Source organism: Poromitra crassiceps (assembly GCF_964638095.1).
Source record: "Poromitra crassiceps genome assembly, chromosome: 7".
NCBI lineage: Eukaryota > Metazoa > Chordata > Actinopteri > Beryciformes > Melamphaidae > Poromitra > Poromitra crassiceps.
In genome coordinates, this window is record NC_139628.1 from 38,278,444 (window position 1) to 38,297,697 (window position 19,254).

General features: G+C 47.6%; 1 protein-coding gene across 1 annotated transcript in view; it reads left to right on the forward strand.

Annotated features, from left to right (window-relative positions):
* Positions 1–1,384: 1,384 nt before the first annotated feature.
* The window catches only part of LOC310779223 (ADAMTS-like protein 1), a gene marked incomplete at its 5' end in the record, with an annotated part of 146,440 nt that continues 128,570 nt past the window's right edge, over positions 1,385–19,254 (forward strand). The window contains one exon of the mRNA XM_083639729.1: positions 1,385–1,441. Within this exon, the coding sequence (XP_083495855.1) occupies positions 1,385–1,441 (57 nt within the window). The remainder of the gene's footprint in view (positions 1,442–19,254) is intronic.

Below are 19,254 nucleotides of genomic sequence, written 5' to 3' on the forward strand. Positions count from 1 at the left end.
CACCCCTTTTCATATCAAGGACCCCTCATTTAGTCCACTTTAGGGCCACGGACGCCCATAATGATATTTTGTCTCTCAGACCCAAATCGGAGAATATTTTTGATTGTTACTTACCTCCGCCAAGGTAGTTTTTGGTGCCATTTGTCCGTTTGTTTGTTAGTTGGATTATGGAAAAACTACTGGGCTGATTCTCATGAAACTTGGTGGGAGGGTGTAGCATGGGCCAACGAAGAACCAATAACATTTTGGAGTGGATCCGATCCGGGCCAGGTGAAGGAAGGGGGCAGGGCTATGGAAAAGGGGTCATAGCTAGGGATAGGAAGGTCATAGAGAGTCGGGGTTCGAGGGGTGGGTAGGGGGAGTGGCTAGCTGAATCTGGGTGGTGGGAGGTCGTGGTCATGAAAGGGGCGGGGCTAGGGAAAAGGGGCGGTAGCTAGGGATAGGAGGGTTGTAGGGAGTCAGGGGTGGGTAGGGGAAGTGGCAGGGGGATGTGGGTGGGTCAGGATTTTAGGGTTTAGATCCAACTCACAAAATTTGCATATCAGACTGGAGTATAATGGCCTTGGCACAGGTCCGCACTTCCCGAGTGCACTTCCCGAGTGCACTTCCAGTTAATATATGATTTTGTCCAGAATTCCACGACTATCTTTAGCCTATTGTAGAGAGATAACAGTGAAACTATGATCAAAATAGTCACTATTCTACATCCTCTAATTGTGTTAACTTTTTGGAAGTGAAATAATGCTGGAGTTTAACAATTAATCTATTTGCTGCGGACGTCCTGGTGGTCCCCAATCCACGTTGAGAACCAATTATGGCTCAACAACACTGCTAATTAGCTCCACACTCTGGCTAGCTGTATCACTCTGCTGCGTGTTTTCTCGGGAGGCAGCCCATCATCAGTGCGTAATGGCCAATGGGAGAGTGTTTCTTTAAGAATGTAAGGTGGGTGAGCCCCTTTTCCTGACGCACGGCTGGTATGCAAACATAAATTTAGCAACAACGTGTTTGCTTGAGGCACAAAATATCTGGAAGCGACTGTGAGGTGTCATGTCGTCTCGGGCATTTCTTCTCTAAGCTTTTCGCTCCTCTCTCTCTCTCTCTCTCTCTGTCTCTCTCTCTCGCTCTCTCTCTCTCTCTCTCTCTCTCTCTCTCTCTCTCTCTCTCTCTCTCTCTCTCTCTCTCTCTCTCTCTCTCTCTCTCTCTCTCTCTCTCTCTCTCTCTCTCTCTCTCTCTCTCTCTCTCTCTCTCTGCGAGGATAGTCGACCTCTTTCTCCAATTCTCCCTGGGTGAAGCGAAGAGCGACTGACTGAGAAAGCGGGCAACCAGCAACTTACTTGTCTTTGTACAGTTTGCAATTAAATTGACTTTGTCAGCGCCAGAGATGACAGGGGGCTGCTTGTGGACGACTGGACTTGTTCTTCTCGCTGTCTGTGTGAAGGTAAGCTGTTGTGCTTTCTTCATTCAACGCGACCATCTCTCTTAACACTTGACAGTGATCGAGGCAGACGCGTCACTTCAAATGAGACGTGATGAATTATTTGCAGCACAGCCCTGTATCCTAATGTAACGTTAAATAAACGTATTCATATATGCTGTTTTTTTTCAAGCTTAGCCTATTCATTGGGAAAGAAAGACACCTGTTGCTACTAAATTGGTTTATCATTCATCTGCACCAAACGAAAAATCACCATAATTCTCATGTGGCATATCTTCTTAAATCTTCTCATGGTTCTTCTCGGAAATCTCACCATTGACCGTTTCCAGCTATATTATATTATGGTCGCAATTAAGGCAAAGTGTTTCTCCTACGAGTTGATTTAAATAATTCAGATAAAGATTTCAGGTGATGCCGACGTCGTCACATTAGCCTACATCATTTCGGATCAGGGCCGTAGCTAGCTATGAGGACGGGGAGGTCCGGACCTCCCCTAATATTTCAGCCTGCCAAAAAAAAAAAAAAAAAAATTTTTTTTTTTTTTTTTTTTTTTTTTGCAGGCCAGGCCAGGCCACTCACTGAACAGCAGGCCAGGCGCCGCCTACTGGTTTACTAGTGGTTTTATTACTTTATTCAGGTTTAAAGTGGGTGCATCTCATTGTAAAATTGGACTTGGCCCAAATTGGGCTTCAAACGGCCCAAATCAGGCTTCAAACGGCCCAAATCTGGCATTAAACGACCCAAATAGGGCTTCAAACGGCTCAAATCTGGCTTCAAACGGCCCAAATTGGGCTTCAAACGGCCCAAATTGAGCTTCAAACGCCCCAAATTTTTTCACGCGCGTCGGCCCGTATCGGCCTGGCCTGCTTGGTATCTAATGCCCGGCCTGAATTATGATCCCAGTCCGCCCCTGGTGGTGAGTGATGACTGTCTGTCTGCCTGGCGAGATAATTGAAGGTGAGCGAGCTGCGAGACAGTGAGCGAAGTGAACGACAGACAGTGAGTGACACTGACAGATTTTTTAGCAACAACCAAGAAAGTAAGTGTCTAGTCTGTCTCTTAAGTAATGTTACCTGTGTGACACGTTGGGATGCTACTGGCTAATCATGCATGATGCCAATTGCCAAGCTCCCGAAGTCAGGTATGCAGGTGGCTATATGCATGGTTTCAGTTTCATGACCCAATAAGTAACAAAAAGAGGTGGTGTAAAGGTAAAAACAACATAATATATTTTATTTTATTTTTCAATCGTTCCTATCAGGAATAAATAAATGTCCCTCTGTATGTTTTTTTTATTATCGATGATGACTTTGTGTGTTGTGTACGGCTTGGGTTGTGTACCTGTGTTTGTAGGTGTCATTTTGATATGAATTTGGCTAAAACAGTTTGTGTTTGTTAGTTACAATTATGTTGACAGGAGAGCTGAGCAGGTGGTGACATGAAAGAGAATATACTGAATAATGACATCACAACAGTATAATCCTAATGTTGATTTAAAATGATATATTACTCTAAATATGGCTTAAAAAGGGAAAAAAAAAAACTCAATTTTTTTTCGGCGGCGCCCTAACGGGCGCCGCCGAATCCGCCTCCCCTTGCTGGACCTCCCCTATTTCGGAACCCTGGCTACGGCCCTGTTTCGGATGCGAGTGGGTCAGGGATGTTGTTGTACCGTGCTGACGGCCCGTCATCCTTCAGTGGCGTTGGAGCAGGTCCAAGGCTGATGCTATGGATAGGATTAGTTGAGGTAAGGTGATGTTATGGAGAAGAAGAAGGTAGCCTACTGATGGTAGAATATAATAAATGACATAGTAGTAAATGTCTGAGCTCCAGTGGAACAACATATAATGTGACCAGAAAGAGAACTGAGTCCTCGTTCAAATGAACTGACAATGTGAACACAAAAAGAACATAGTCCCTTTGCTGTTGGTCCCCTCTGAGTTTAGTTCTTTTAAAGGGGTCCAAGTGTGAAAGCACCCTAAAGTCACTAAAAACTTCCTTTTTCATTATGGCTGGCTTGCACCAGCTGACATGACCTGTAATGGAGAGGGCATGTGTCGTCCTCTAAAAGGTCAAAGGTTACTGCTCCTGCATTTGAGCTGTCTCCTAAAAATCAATACGCACAACTCCCATTCATTATTGATGGAATTGTTGTACATGTTAGCTCTTAACGGTCCATAAGCACACATGCATGATTCATAGAGGCTAAGCGGTGTAGTCAAGCCTGACACACGCCGCATAACGACACCACAATCACTGTTTGAAGTGGAGCACAAGGCAGTTGTTGGGACTGGAGACAAGAATGCTGGCTTTAAAAGAGCGGCAGGATGCCACTTTTTAAATGACCGCGACAGGTGCGCATGCTAATGACACCTCAAGGTGATTGGCTGCTTAGACACCCCGGCTGTCATATAGCCCAGCTGAGCACGTCCACGCTGTCATCGGCGCTCGTCGGTGACCGAGAGGGCACTCTAGAGTTTACGACTCTTTCTAGGCCACTGTCCAGCACTGGCCTGTCTAAACCGCCGTCCGACTGCATTGGGAAGGACAATGTGAAACGGTATATTATCAGAGTATTGGGTCTGATCACGTCTGAGAACTGCATTTCTAATAACCAGGCGCTGCCAGATGGTTTGTTTTCACATAGTCTCGCTTGCCAGACTGTCTCCGTTTCGCGCTGTACCCACACAGGAGAGAGTCTGGCTGGTCTTGCTCTCACTCTGGTCTAGCAGGGGGGAGGGAGCATAGAGTGACACACAGGGAGCGGAGAGGTAATCCATAAATGGTCGGAGCCGGTCGGAGCCAATGGCAGAGCTTGCAGGGAGCGGAAAGGGATTTTCTTCCGCTGCCGACTGAAGTGGTCGGCACCAATGGCAGAGCTTAGACCCGCAGCCTGCTTCCAGGCAGTCACACTAGTCTTCACATAACCATCTGGGAACGACTCAGGGCAGGCACTTTCAAAAAATACCTGGCAGGTGATTGGATGAACCTTCTCTCTCTATCACCGTCTATCACAGGCTTGCTTCTCACTATCGTCAGACCTAAAGCCCGCCCGTAGCTGCCTCGTAGAACACTGATTGGTGCGAACCGCTGGTGGTTCAGATTCAAACCAATCAGATTGGAGCGGGGCAAGATGGATTCGCCATGTGATCGTGATCTCATGATCTTGCTGTGAACCCAGCTGCCTCGCAAAGGTTACATTTATCACACGTATAAGAAGTTCGCAAGTAGCACCATTGATGAAGTTACCTTGACCATGATTTCCATGACTATACTATCTGAAATGTAGATGTGATCCTAGAGCCATGATGGAAAGCTGTATAAAATGTGGGCTCCAGACACTACTGTAATTAAGAGGACTAATAGAGAAAGCAGTCGTATGGTCAGTGACTCACTCGTACGGTTCAGATGTTTGGAACATGTTGTTGGCACCCAGAGGAGTGTGGGTTAATTCCCGCACGAAAGTCACCTCTGATCAAAGTGCCTTTTATAAATGACGGTGCTTAACTTGATTAGCCATTCCAGTTCCCCAACAGCGTTTCAGTGGATACACCCACCACACACACTGACTTCTGTTTCACGACAAGTTGCAGTGATCTGGTTGTTTTGAGCCGTCTGTTAACGTAGGTCCAGTGAGAAGGAATTAGGGCCTCTCTTGGCTTTGCCCGAGCGGTGGCCGGAGCGCAAGCTGCCCCAGCTGTGCAAGGAGGGCGCAGCGCGAGTCAGCGCCGCTGGACACTTATCTCTCTTTAACACGCACACGCACACACACACACGCACACACACACACACACACCAGAGTGACCCATAGTGACTTTCTTCAGAGTCGGAGGAGCGACAGCTGCTGCTTCCTGGGGTTTTGCTATGCGAGGGTGTTTGTCTGAGGTCCTTTTCTTCTCATCTTCTCTCGTCACCAGTTGACCATCTGAGGGGCAGAGATGTTGCCTTGCTATCTGAAGACAAGAGAGGGACACTCCATGTGTGTGTATGGTTGTTGGAAGTTGTGCTGTGGAGGGCTGGGCAATATAGACCAGCAATCATATCTCGATATATATATATATATATATATATATATATATATATATATATATATATATATATATATATATATATATATATATATATATTTATTTATTTCCCCCCCCCCCACAACATGTTTACACAATGAGCTTTTTGATAAATAATGGTTTGTAATGTGGATATAAAAGACTAACTGGGAATCCACGCTTGTCACAAAATTCACGTGACGAGATTACATACAAAGTCAATGCAAAAGGGTGCCCGTTCGCTCGAGTTGAAATGTTTTTGAACTTTGGCGAATAGTGCCTTGGTGTGTGGAGGAGGAGGTAAGTGGGTAAAGGCAAATCACAGAACGGCAACAACAGTCTGGTGAGTTGAGAAAATGCCATCACTTTACTGGAATGCAGCCTTTAAAATCAGGAAAAGGCAACACTTGTGCCATATAACGATATCCAAAATCGAAGACGATATCTATAGTCTCATAGCACGATATCAATGTAATACTGATTTATTGCCCAACAGCAGCACTAGTGCTGTGTGTGCTTTGTGTGTGTTGGCCAAATGGCCTGTGTCTCTCCAGCCCTCTGTGTTCCTCAGGGAGGGAATAGGCCTTCCTTTGTGGGTGACATAATGACATACCTCCAGTGATTCTTGGAGGGTCTTGTTGCTCTCACTCCATTCCCTTGGTCTGTGCTGCTCTCTCACTCCATTCCCTTGGTCTGTGCAGCAAAGCGAAACCTCCCAGAACCCAGTTTTTCCTTTTTGCTGAATGGGGTTCTGCAGGCGGCTGTGCCCTCAAAAGACATCCAGGCATCTCTGAGCACCAAATAACTATCTGGCAGGCACCTGCTGGCCTGGGCTCCGGAGCAAAGCAAATCATTTTCCTATGCTTGTTGTCCTTTTTGGCACCCACCTCTGCACACCTCTCTAAGAATGTTGTACTTGGTTTGTTTTCATGTGTGTTAGTAATTGTAAAAGTAGATATCCCCCCCCCCCCCCCAGTGATAAATCTTAACTTTGCATGTCCAGGCTGGTGTGAACGGTAGAGATGATGATGAGATTTTGGTTATGATTTCCCGAACTGCTGTGTTTTTACTCCAGTTCTGTATTCTCCACCAGAAATTCTGGTAAATAGCGTGATGTCTAAGCCTCTGTAGTCTGCATTATTTATAAGCTTGGATATTGTCACTGCAAATGAAACATGGCAAACAGAATGCAACATTCATATCTTTATTGAAGTAGATGACATTAGCCTCCCTGTGGGAATTAGCCTAATGATGAATGATATGTTATCAATGGGTAATGGATGTAATTGGTCTTTGATGCTGCTTTTATTGCTCGCCGCTTTTTACAAGTTTCCACGCAATCTGTGGTCGTTACAGTTTGGCTTATTTCAGGACATGCGCCGCCTGTCATTACTCAACATGCAATTCAACAGTAAATTAGCCACAAAAAGCGGTCGTTCGTTTGCGTTGTTTGCTCAAGGAAACGGTCCCTCTTAAAAATGCGAACGCGGCCAGTCGAGTGCGCATTGAAGTGCTCCGGAAGGGGGGGGGGTGGCATTGGGGTCTAATGGTACGAGTAAGTGGGGTCGCAGCGTGCAAACGGTCCCGAGTGAGCGTCCGTCAACAACAACGGCATCCTCTGCTCCCCCCCCCCCCCCCGCCCCCCCCCTGCCCCCCCGGGGCTCGATAGCTCCATCATAAAGACCTCAAACGAGCCAATTAGCTTTCATGAGGGCCTTTGTTGTGGACACAAGTGGAATGGGAAGTGAATTAATTTGGAGAGGGATCGGCCCCTCCGCTCCGCCGCAGCGAAAGCAAAGGCCTCGGAGCACATCTGGCCGCTGATGGATGGACGCAGCAAGGTTTTGGAGTGCGTTAACAAGAGCGAGTGTTTTCAGTTACACTGCAAAAGCCCTCATACTCATCTCATTGTTCCCATCTGGCCCTAATCTGCGGAGTGGGACCGAGGGGTTGCCTAGCGTGGATCGGAACTGTGTGTGTTTGGAGGTGTTGTGCGCAGCGTTCCTCTCTGTGTCCACGGTCGCAAATGTTGCTCTACGTTTTTTTTTGCATAAAGTGCAGAGAGAGGTTTGTCACGAAATGTGTCACCGTTCCTGGAAAGCTCGTGTAGCTTTTCTGGGCACAGTAGCACAGTTTCCTGTGTGTCCTGAGCTGAGGCTCAGGTGGGCCGGGATGCCCCTCTTCCCACCATGGAAATACGGAGAGCACTCGGAGCAGGCATCCGTCTCCAGAGCCTGGTCCAAAAGGAAGTAGCTCATCACACCCTTCTCAGTAAGTCAACGCGAGAAGGTCCTGCAGGACACATTACAACTGCAACAAGCAGCATGTGCTGTTGGATGTCGAGATCCCAAAAGCAAAGTCCGTTTGCGCCAACTTTTGCACGTACAGGACTAGGTAGGCTGAGGTCTAGCCACTCATTGCCAAATTAATTGTTTTCCTTTGCGTCATTGCCTGACACGGCAGGTTTTTTCAGCACAAAGGATGTAATGTTGCAGGGAAATTTGGACAAACGGTCTTAATCAGACGTTCAAAAATGTGGCATTGCTTTTGTGGGTTTGCCTCCCCAATTATTTGTCAAATAATCCTGTGTGGCGAGAGAAGAATGTCTCTGTCTACGTATCACCTGAGGAATTGGGTGAATTGCTGAATATGCTAAAGCAGGTGCGGCTAGCAGTTGGGTTGATGCTGTCTCTGCTATTGTAGCATGTAAATTACACATGGTTGTCATATAGAACATTGGACATTGTTTGTTGGCCAAAAAATCCCAATGATGACCGACACTTTTCCTCCGATAAACGAAGGCTGACAGATCGAACAAGTTTGTTTTTTTCCTTGCCAACCTCGTTTTTAGTTAACATCGGGAATTGATGAATCAACCGGGCCACGTGAAAATGGGAAAGATGGGGGGGATGTGGCTTCGCAGTTCCCCTCCAAAATCTCGGGGGGAACTCGATAGTGTTGTTTGCTTTGCCATCTCTTGATGCAGAGTGCTAATACCATACCGTGACTGAGTGCAGCCCATGCCAGTAAACGGCATCGCATGCTCGGTGCAATCATGTTGCGGCGCGCGCGCGCACGGGCCAGTGTGTCAGCGCGAGGGCATGTTGCTCAGAGGCAGAGCGCGCAATATCAAAATGTATAACGAGCATTTTGTGGCTTTGTCTGTGGCTCGCAGGAAATGAAAATGAGCCTTATTGTGCCACACACTGTGCAATACCCCCACACAATGTGTGATATTGGGCCGTCGTCACGCAGTGATGAAGAACTACCAGCAGATGGCAATGTTACAGCAGAGGGGACCCTCTGTGTCCCGACAGAGTTCACCAGTGACAGCCTTTAGTAGGCCTCATGCCCCACTACTGATAGCCCGCTCCATTGTGAGTTTGCAGGTGGCTGCCCTCTCGGTTTCCTCTCCATCCCCTCCTGGGTGTATTTGTTCCCTCATCATGAGGTTTATTTGTCGTTGCTGAGCTTGAAAGCCGAGCCTCTGGCATCGTGTTCCTCTGATGAAACGTCTTGTGCTCCGTGTGCACAGAGGGCCCATGTCCTCTCCATCAGCGTGATTGAGCGTTGTTGTTTTATCCTGTTGTGTGTTCCTGGACGCCAGTTCAAACTCGGGTTTGCAGCAGCGGCGGCGGAGGCGGCGGGCCCTCGGCACATCATCTGGCCTCCACATTTTTCACGCAGCCGCTCTCAAAGCCACAGAACCGCGCCACAGAATCGGCGTCGGTGGCATAGACATATATAAGGCTAGATGGCTTAAGGCGGAGTCACCAGCGTCGTTGAAGCGCCGCCATCTTGCTACGGCAGGCTTTCTGGTACGTTCTCTGGTAGCTGTTGGAGGGTGCACAGACAAAAATACTCATAACTTGCTGAAATCTTGACGGATTTACAAACGGTTTGGTTTATTACAAGCATATTCCGTTCCCGAGATATGGCAACAACAAAACAAAAAACACTAAAAACACTATATTTTTGATGGGCTCCAAATTACACCAAAATTATACCGAAGCATCTATGCCATGAGAGGGATTCAGGCACAAAGTTTCATGCAGTTTCATCCATTTCCCTAGGAGTTATGATCATCTGATGTGATAATACTAACCCAACAACAGATGCTCATAGCTCCTAGCAAAATGGATGAAACTGCATGAAACTAGGTGCGTGAATTCATCTCATGATGATGATGCTTCAGTTTAAGTTTGGTGTAATTTGGAGCCAAAAATAATAATAAAATGTTAGCGTTTTTTTAACCCATAGATATATATAAAGCTGTGGTGCCGTAGCAAGATGGCCACCATGCGACGACGTCGCTCTCCATTGACCGGCAGCGCGGGTAAGCCATCTAGCCTTATATATGTCTATGGTCGGTGGTGCATGCGTCTGGTTCCGTCCGTGCCGTCCTGCCCCCGGCCCTGACCTCAGATCAGTCCCCGGGGTGGGATTGCAGCAGGCGTGCGGGGGAGTGGTGCTAACGAGAGGGGTGCAGCAGCACTTGGCCTCCTCGGGACGCCTAATTAGAGGGGAGAGCAGGTAGGAAGGAGGTGTGTGTGTGTGTGTGTGTGTGTGTGTGTGTGTGTGTGTGTGTGTGTGTGTGTGTGTGTGTGTGTGTGTGTGTGTGTGTGTGTGTGTGTGTGTGTGTGTGTGTGTGTGTGTGTGTGTGTGTGTGTGTGTGTGTGTGTGTGTGTGTGTGTGTGTGTGTGTGCGTGCGTAAACAGTTCTAGAGAGGATCGTCAGGAGGAGAGTGATAAGAGCCAGGTCAGAAAGAAGAGAGGAATGAAAATAGGGAGATAAGTCTAAAGGGAGTTGGGGGGGGGGGCGGGGGGGTCAAACATACGGCCCAGGGGCCAGAACCGGCCTGCCAGAGCATCCAATCCGACCCACAGGATGACTTTGCAAAGTGTGAAAATTGCACTCAATCCCATTTTTCATGCTCAGAATTTGACATCTAAAAACCAGGATTCATGAGCAAGTTACAATATTAAGTTCATGTTCTTCATATTATAGTTCATATTATTCATGTTTTCTCTATGTATCACTACAGTAAATGGTAAACTATTTTCATTCCCCTTGAATATAGAGAAGAATTGTTTTGAATTGAATTTGCCATCAATTGTAATTAATGCACATTACAGACAGTAGATCTGATACGATAGGCCTATGGTACAGTAGCTGAGATAACCCTATGTGAAACTGTGTTCTTAATGTACTTGTAGGCCTAATTATTTGGAGGTGTTGTTATTGCATTGGACAGCCCTGATAGAGTAAGGCAGAGAGGGATAGGTTAGGAGGAAGCATGTGAGAAATGCTTTTCATGAAGGTGATTATTCTTGGGGGGGGGGGGGGGACAGAGGAATTGTTTTGGAAAAATGAGGTCACTGGTATTCAAAGAATTAATGTGTCAATATGGAAACTAATAAGACTTACAGGTAGAAGCAAAGCCCAGCGCCAGATGTGGCAAATAAAACAAAATATAATTGAATAGCAGCAACTACTTTTCGATCGCCGGGGTTAAATGAAATGCAGCTGCAAGTACAGATGGAGCAGAAACAACCTGCGGTGAAATAGACTAAATATATATATATATGAATATATCACGATATAATATATAAACTATCATCACAGACTTGGAAAGACAAAGGTGGAGGAGAGTGAGTGCCACGTTGGAGCAAGCAGAAGATACAAAGGGGGAGAGGGGGATATGAATGGAGTGATATTGATGTGGATTTAAGCGAACGCGAGGGGAGAAGCGGACACACACACACACACACACAGACAGACACGGTGTTGTCTGTGCAAAAGGAAAACAGGAATATTGATGGAGTGAGAGGGGACGAGTTGCATGAAGCAGGTTTAGAGAGGACAGAAGGACAGGAATGGAGGAGAAGACGTAAAGGACAGAAGGAATGGAGGAGAAGACGTAAAGGACAGAGGACAGAAGGAATGGAGGAGAAGACGTGAAGGACAGAGGGAACGGAGGAGAAGACATAAAGGACAGAGGACAGAAGGAACGGAGGAGAAGACTTAAAGGACAGAGGACAGAGGGAACGGAGGAGAAGACTTAAAGGACAGAGGACAGAGGGAACAGAGGAGAAGACTTAAAGGACAGAGGGAACGGAGGAGAAGACTTAAAGGACAGAGGACAGAGGGAACGGAGGAGAAGACTTAAAGGACAGAGGACAGAGGGAACGGAGGAGAAGACTTAAAGGACAGAGGACAGAGGGAACGGAGGAGAAGACTTAAAGGACAGAGGACAGAGGGAACAGAGGAGAAGACTTAAAGGACAGAGGACAGAGGGAACGGAGGAGAAGACTTAAAGGACAGAGGACAGAGGGAACGGAGGAGAAGGCTTAAAGGACAGAGGACAGAGGGAACAGAGGAGAAGACTTAAAGGACAGAGGACAGAGGGAACGGAGGAGAAGGCTTAAAGGACAGAGGACAGAGGGAACAGAGGAGAAGACTTAAAGGACAGAGGACAGAGGGAACGGAGGAGAAGGCTTAAAGGACAGAGGACAGAGGGAACAGAGGAGAAGGCTTAAAGGACAGAGGACAGAGGGAACAGAGGAGAAGACAGCACCAACGTAAAGCAGAGATAAAAAGAAGATATCGGCACGTCATCGTTATCGGCCGCTAAAGGCTTTAAAATCAATTAAATATCGGCTTCGGCCCGAAACGAGCATTTCTGCCGATCTGACAGGCCGATAAAATGAGGCTAATCTGAACCCAGGGACAGCATCATCCATGATCCAGGCCTGTGTAGGTACATCTTAGTTTTGTTTGAAAGATCCACATATGGCATGTTTTACATAAGCCAAGTTGAATTAGCTTTCTCATTTTGCCCAGTGAATGTGTACATTTTGAAAAGCATTGTATTTATGTCTGTATCTGCCAGCGGGCCATCACGATAAGAGTGGGCATAATAATAATTCCACTACAGGAGAGACTTGATGTTGTATGAAATTAGCTGGGGAAAAATGCACACATATATCTGAATCGGCAATTGGCCAAAAGAGTTGGGAAAATATCGGATATCGGCAAAAAAAATCCAATATGCATCCCTAGTAGGGGTGGGACAAAATATCGATACTCACGGTATCGCGATATTTCCACTTGCGATACGTTATCGATACACTGGCACCAAGTATCGATATGTTTATTAAATTTTTTTTTTTTTTTTTTTTTTTTTTTTTTTTTTAATAAACAGGCTAAAATATTATGCTGTGTGTGGTAGTTCAAACATAGTTTCAAGTTGACGTTTATTTATGTTTGTAGTTGAAACAAAAACATAAATACTGTAGGCTACTGAATGGAAATGTTTGATCATTAATATCTACTTTTAGAAATTATATAGGTAGGTAGGTTATATAGGTTTTCTTGTTTTAATAATAATAATAAAAAGACTTAATGTGTAACTTTTCCTCCGTGGTATCGAAAATGGTATGAGTGAGTGAGTGAACTCTGAGAGAGTTCATGTCAATTCTGCTAATAAATACATAATACCTGCTTCTTGCCTTTTAGGGGTATTTTTTTCTCTTCAGTTACACAGGTATCGTGATGTATCGTCTTCCAATATATCGATTATCGCAGTATCGCTGTATCGTGATATATCGTTATCGAGGGCCAAGTATCGTGACGATATCGTATCGTGAGCTACTCAGCGATTCCCACCCCTCCCTAGCAGAGATGAGAAAGATCAAGCGAAACTGAAATGTCCACATGTAGTTGGGGGCATCAACATGAAGGTGCAGTAATCCAGGGAAAAGAATACTGCCAGACATTGGAAACAAATACGGGACTCGTTCGACTATCTTCTCTGACCCTCCTCTCTCTCGGGATCGGAAGAAATAACAGAGGAGGCTGCTATATAAGGGATGTGAGTGAGTGTGAGAGAGGTTAGGCATAAGATGGATAGCTAGATCCCCTGAAACGCAGATTGACTGAGAGAAAGTGGCCGGGGGTGGCGAGGGGTCTGGTCCCTGACAGGGTCTCCACGCCTGGCTCCAGGAGGGGGGGGGGTCTGGTCCCTGACAGGGTCTCCACGCCTGGCTCCAGGAGGGGGGGGGGGGGGGGGTCTGGTCCCTGACAGGGTCTCCACGCCTGGCTCCATGAGGGGGGGGGGGGGTCTGGTCCCTGACAGGGTCTCCACGCCTGGCTCCATGAGGGGGGGGGGGGGGGGGGGTCTGGTCCCTGACAGGGTCTCCACGCCTGGCTCCAGGAGGGGGGTCTGGTCCCTGACAGGGTCTCCACGCCTGGCTCCAGGAGGGGGGGGGGGGGGGGTCTGGTCCCTGACAGCGTCTCCACGCCTGGCTGGGGGAGGGGGGGTTCTGGTCCCTGACAGGGTCTCCACGCCTGGCTGGGGGGGGGGGGGTCTCGTCCCTGACAGGGTCTCCACGCCTGGCTCCGGGAGGGGGGTGTGGGGGTGGGGGTCTGGTCCCTGACAGGGTCTCCATGCCTGGCTCCAGGAGGGGGGGGGGCGGGTCTGGTCCCTGACAGGGTCTCCACGCCTGGCTGGGGGAGGGGCGGGGGGGACTGGTCCCTGACAGGGTCTCCACGCCTGGCTGGGGGAGGGGTGGGGGGGTCTGGTCCCTGACAGGGTCTCCACGCCTGGCTGGGGGAGGGGTGGGGGGGTCTGGTCCCTGACAGGGTCTCCATGCCTGGCTGGGGAGGGGTGGGGGGGTCTGGTCCCTGACAGGGTCTCCACGCCTGGCTGGGGGAGGGGCGGGGGGGACTGGTCCCTGACAGGGTCTCCACGCCTGGCTGGGGGAGGGGCGGGGGGGACTGGTCCCTGACAGGGTCTCCACGCCTGGCTGGGGAGGGGTGGGGGGGGTCTGGTCCCTGACAGGGTCTCCACGCCTGGCTGCGGCCAATGTTTGCGAGGCTAATGATGCTTCCTGTGGTTCTCACATCTGCTTCCCCCCGTGGCCACATGTGCTCTGAGTAAACGCTGCACCGCCTCGACCAAACACTAGAGACCCCCGCTACAAATGACCCGCAATTATGCACACACTCCCACAGAAGCGTATTCATAAGCACGCAGTCATGCACGCTCGCACAGACACGCACCACCACAGTACGTGACAGTGTGTGTTTGCACAAGTACAGCTATCTTAGTGAGGACCAATTTGAGTTTTATACCTGGGAAGTGAGGACATTTGAGGAAACTGAGGACATTTTGGCCGGTCCTCACTTTCTCACACACCTTCTAATGGCTGTTTGAAGGTTAAAGGCCATGGCACACCAATCAAACATTCTCAAACAAACACCAACAAACACCAACAGACAATTGTCTGTGAATGTTGGCAGATGTTGGAGATTGTTTGAAAGCATGGCACACCGACCAAACATATTCAGCACAACAGTCCCAAACATGTAAAAAAGAAACACCAGAAAAATAGAAACTGCACTGTGTTACAGCACATAGAAGATGGCTCAGACTGACAAAGTTAGTTATACATCTGTCGAGTAATACAATGATACACCCAGTTTATTTATTTTGTAGCGACAGATGGCCTTAAACGCCACACTCACGTGACGCTTCTTGAGAGAGAGGTGAGGGAACGTGCATATTTCTGCAGACTTTATCGAGGGACCATGAAGGCGTCATGTGACAGGCAACGCTAGTTGAAGCCTGGACCTGGAGGTCCTGCTGATGGCAGCTGCAACAGTGTTTTCTCTGCTATCAACCTGGTTAATCTCGCTATATTCTTCATCACAGCGGGTCATTACCCACTGTGCACTTAATCGTGCACTAGTTCTGCATAAGCACCTGCAGCTCTCTCCTTATTTTACTGACGTTCTCAGTGATCACACGGCTGTTTACATGTGTTTCTGAACGGCTAGCTAGTTATTAGCATAGCTCGTTGTTAGCCGTCATGGATGTTCTCTCTCTCCCTCATTATGTAACCTTGCTGCGCAAAACATTACTTATTTGCGGGAGTGCATGGGAGAAGTCTCCCGCTAGTGTTGTTGATGCCCAGTGTGATGGCACATGGTTGGCAGAGAAACGTATGTTTGCTGCGTCGCGTGTAACGTTAATTTAGAGGAGGCTCTGCTCTGCCTCTGACCAAACTGACCAGACAACCGCATGCGGCGCGCATGCGTGAGCTCCGTTTCCATGGATACGCGACTGAAAACATGGGAAGTTACAGACAACAGCGAACAGCGAACAACGCCGGATTGAACAAGTCGAATCCTGGCAAACATGACAGAACATCGCCGAACACGAACAGACAAGGACAGACAGCTATGGCACACCAAACGAACATTTGTCTTTGTTCGTGTTTGTTCGTGTTTGTTTGTGTTTGTTTGAGAATGTTCGTTTGGTGTGCCATGGGCTTAAGAGTTGGTTTTAAGGATTAGGTTAGATGTGGCTCACCTGGTACCACGTGTACCACGAAGGCTCGCTCCTTCGCGAGGCCGACACGGGTTCGAATCCGACCTGAGGTCCTTTGCCGCATGTCATCCCCTCTCTCTCTCTCCCCACCTTTCCTGTCTGCCTACTGTCCTGTCTAATAAAGGTCAAATGCCCCAAAAATCTAAAAAGCATTAGGTTAGACTTAGAATTGGGGTTAAACATTTAGTTGTGATGGCTACGGTTAGGGTTATAGGGGCTAGAGAATGCATAGAGAATGTCCTCACTAACATAGCTATACTGGCTTAGGTGTGTGTGTGTGTGTGTGTGTGTGTGTGTGTGTGTGTGTGTGTGTGTTTTTCCGTGTCCTGTATGTAGGCTACTATTAACCCTTTGATACCTGATGCAGCATTTGCGTGTATATCCCTCATTTGTGTGTGTATCCCTTTAAGACCACGAACCGCGTCACGCGGTTCGCGGTCTTAAAGGGATACACACAAATGCTGCATCAGGTATCAATGGGTTAAGCATAACTTGACTAAGGTGTGTGTGTCTTGTGACTGCTGTGTGTGACCATTGGAGCCAAGGGTTCATCTGCCTTTCCATTCCCAGGCAGCTCACAGGGATTACCTCGGCCATGGTGCCCTCTCTGAAATACACACACACACACACACACACACACACACACACTAGGGTGAGCAGTGACACAGTACAGATGTAGCAAGGCCGCTCAACAGACTTACTGGCCCCTGTAAAGAGACCTAGGTCTCCCCTCAGAGGAAGGCCCTGCTTGTGTGTGTGTGTGTGTGCACGCGCGCGCGTGTGTGTGTGTGTGCGTGCGTGTGTGTTATGTAAATGTATGTATAAGGAAAGCATCTGTGTGTACATGTATGAGGTATATCTTTATAAGTATGTTTATGTATGTATTATTTGCACTGTGAGCTGTATGGAGTTTGTGTGTGTGTGTGTGTGTGTGTGTGTGTGTGTGTGTGTGTGTGTGTGGGGCGAGGGGGCGGTGTCGGGGGGCAGGTAGCAGGTCATGGGAAAAGCATCCAGCTTCAGCCAGTCATCTGGAGGTCTGTAACAGTGCTGGCATTTCAACCTAATAAATGTGTAGGCTATATCGGAGATTTGTTGGTGTTAAAGTTGAACGTGCATCACTGAGTTTATGTAAACAGTTGCAGAGCACATGTATTTTTGACCACTCGGTTGAGCTAAATTTAGCTTTCTCACCCCAAAAGATGCGGCGGTCGCTTTTCCGAGTGGTAACATCTTGACTCAAAGTGATATCTGAACATACTGTAGCTGAAGTGACACATAGTTGCAGTGGACCAGAGGCAGGTCTGAACTAAAAGTGAACTTGACCGTGAACTGTAAACGAACCGACTTTTTTTTTTCTTCAACTATGTGTTTTTAAGAGATGCCTGCTTTACAGTCCCGCATCGTTTTGTGTGTTTTAGAGTGATTGATGTTTGACCTTTTGAAAATAATTACCTCTACGACAAAAATGCACCACGGCCACAGACGACTGTTAGCCGGTCACTGGCCTGCCGAGCAACAGCCTTTGTCTCGGTTTGGTGTCACATCTGAAATGCCACTGTGGAATTCTGTCCCCGAGCGGCGGGGTGCGGTGACATCATCCACGTGGGGGTTGTGTGTATCATATACGACGCACACGCATACTCCCAATGCAGCCAGCTTGTTCGAATCTGTCGTCCCGATGTCCCTGCCCCAGCGGATCCTATCATCACCCGCCCCCTCTCCTCCTGTCTCCCTGTTGACAGGTATGCAGCTTGTAAAGTATTTGGCAACCATGACCTGGAAAAGTGTACATTTGACATTGAGCACGTCACTCAGGCAGCCTCCATTCCCCCCCCCCCCTCTTCCACTCCAGTTAGGACATAATGCTCTCTTAAATAAGGCCTTTTTGTTTCATCCCTATGGTTTCTTCTCCCATCTCAACCAACATGACTCGCTCCCATAGCTGGGATAGTTGGGATTGTGGTAGCCAGGTGGCCTTTGGAGGCCGTGGAGATGATATGATAGATATTGGAGTGAGCTCCATATCAAGGAGCCCCCCCTTCCCGGATCAAAACATGTAGCCCTGTAGCTCCATGGACCGCAGATCATCTGAGCTCCATGTTGACGGACAGATGGACTGACAGACAGACAGTCAGACAGTGAACTTCGCAGAGGTACTTAATCAGCAAACGGCATGGCCGTCACAGGTGAAGCCAGCTAGGGTACGTCATGCCCCCGTCCGTGTCTGCCTTACCTATCGCCATCACTGACAGGCCCTATCAGCACACTCTGCGTGGTGATATGGGACTGGCCCGAGACATGCCATCTGTCAGCAGCATGTCAGTGTTCAAAAGGCTTGTGCCAATGTCTGAATGAAGAAATAAATATACACTCAAGTAAATTCACACACAGAAATTCTGATTTGAAATGCTTATTTATGTTTATTTTCAGTCATCATCTGATAAATCATGCCATTTCTGAACGGAAGTCTTGCAATGAGCCTTGTTCGAATTGACTTTTATTTCACATGACTCGGCCAGTATCTACAATAATCATGTTTGGTTGTCACAGTATCTACAACAATCATGTTTGGTTGTCACAGTATCTACAATAATCATGTTTGGTTGTCACAGTATCTACAACAATCATGTTTGGTTGTCACAGTATCTACAATAATCATGTTTGGTTGTCACAGTATCTACAATAATCATGTTTGGTTGTCACAGTATCTACAACAATCATGTTTGGCTGTCACAGTATCTACAATAATCATGTTTGGCTGTCACAGTATCTACAACAATCATGTTTGGCTGTCACAGCGAAACCGAACACAAGTAAGCGGTTTAATCTTTAGGAGGCACACCTGAGCAAGGTGTGTTGTAGTGAAATGGGGAACAGGCCTGGGGATGTACAGTAGATGGAGTTTCTGCATGGAATTGAATTGGTTTTGATTGTGCCAAATAAGGTCCAGGACTGTGCCCTACTCTTCTTCTCACTTAGTCCTTACTGAGCTCTGTACCTATTCCTTTGTCTGTTCCAGCCTACCTTGAATTGACTGTAGCATGCAGCAAAAGTAAATATTCTCCATCAGGGTAAACATTTGGACCCAGAGTGGAAAATTTCGACTCATCGTTACCCCCTGACCCCGAGAAAATAGCTGTCACGTAATATGGGCCTTCTCTCTTACCGTAGCCACCTCTCATCTGATAAACCTGTTAACATTCCATGGCATTGGAGGGGAATTTGTTTCATTTCGTCTGTCGTCCTCCATATCTCAGACAATGCTGATCGTATTTTGATGAAACTTGGGGAAATTCTGCGTCTTACTTCTTTTGGTATTTTCCCAAAGGCGTGCTATCTCACTCGTTTGCTCATTTAGTTTGTCCATGTGTCTATGC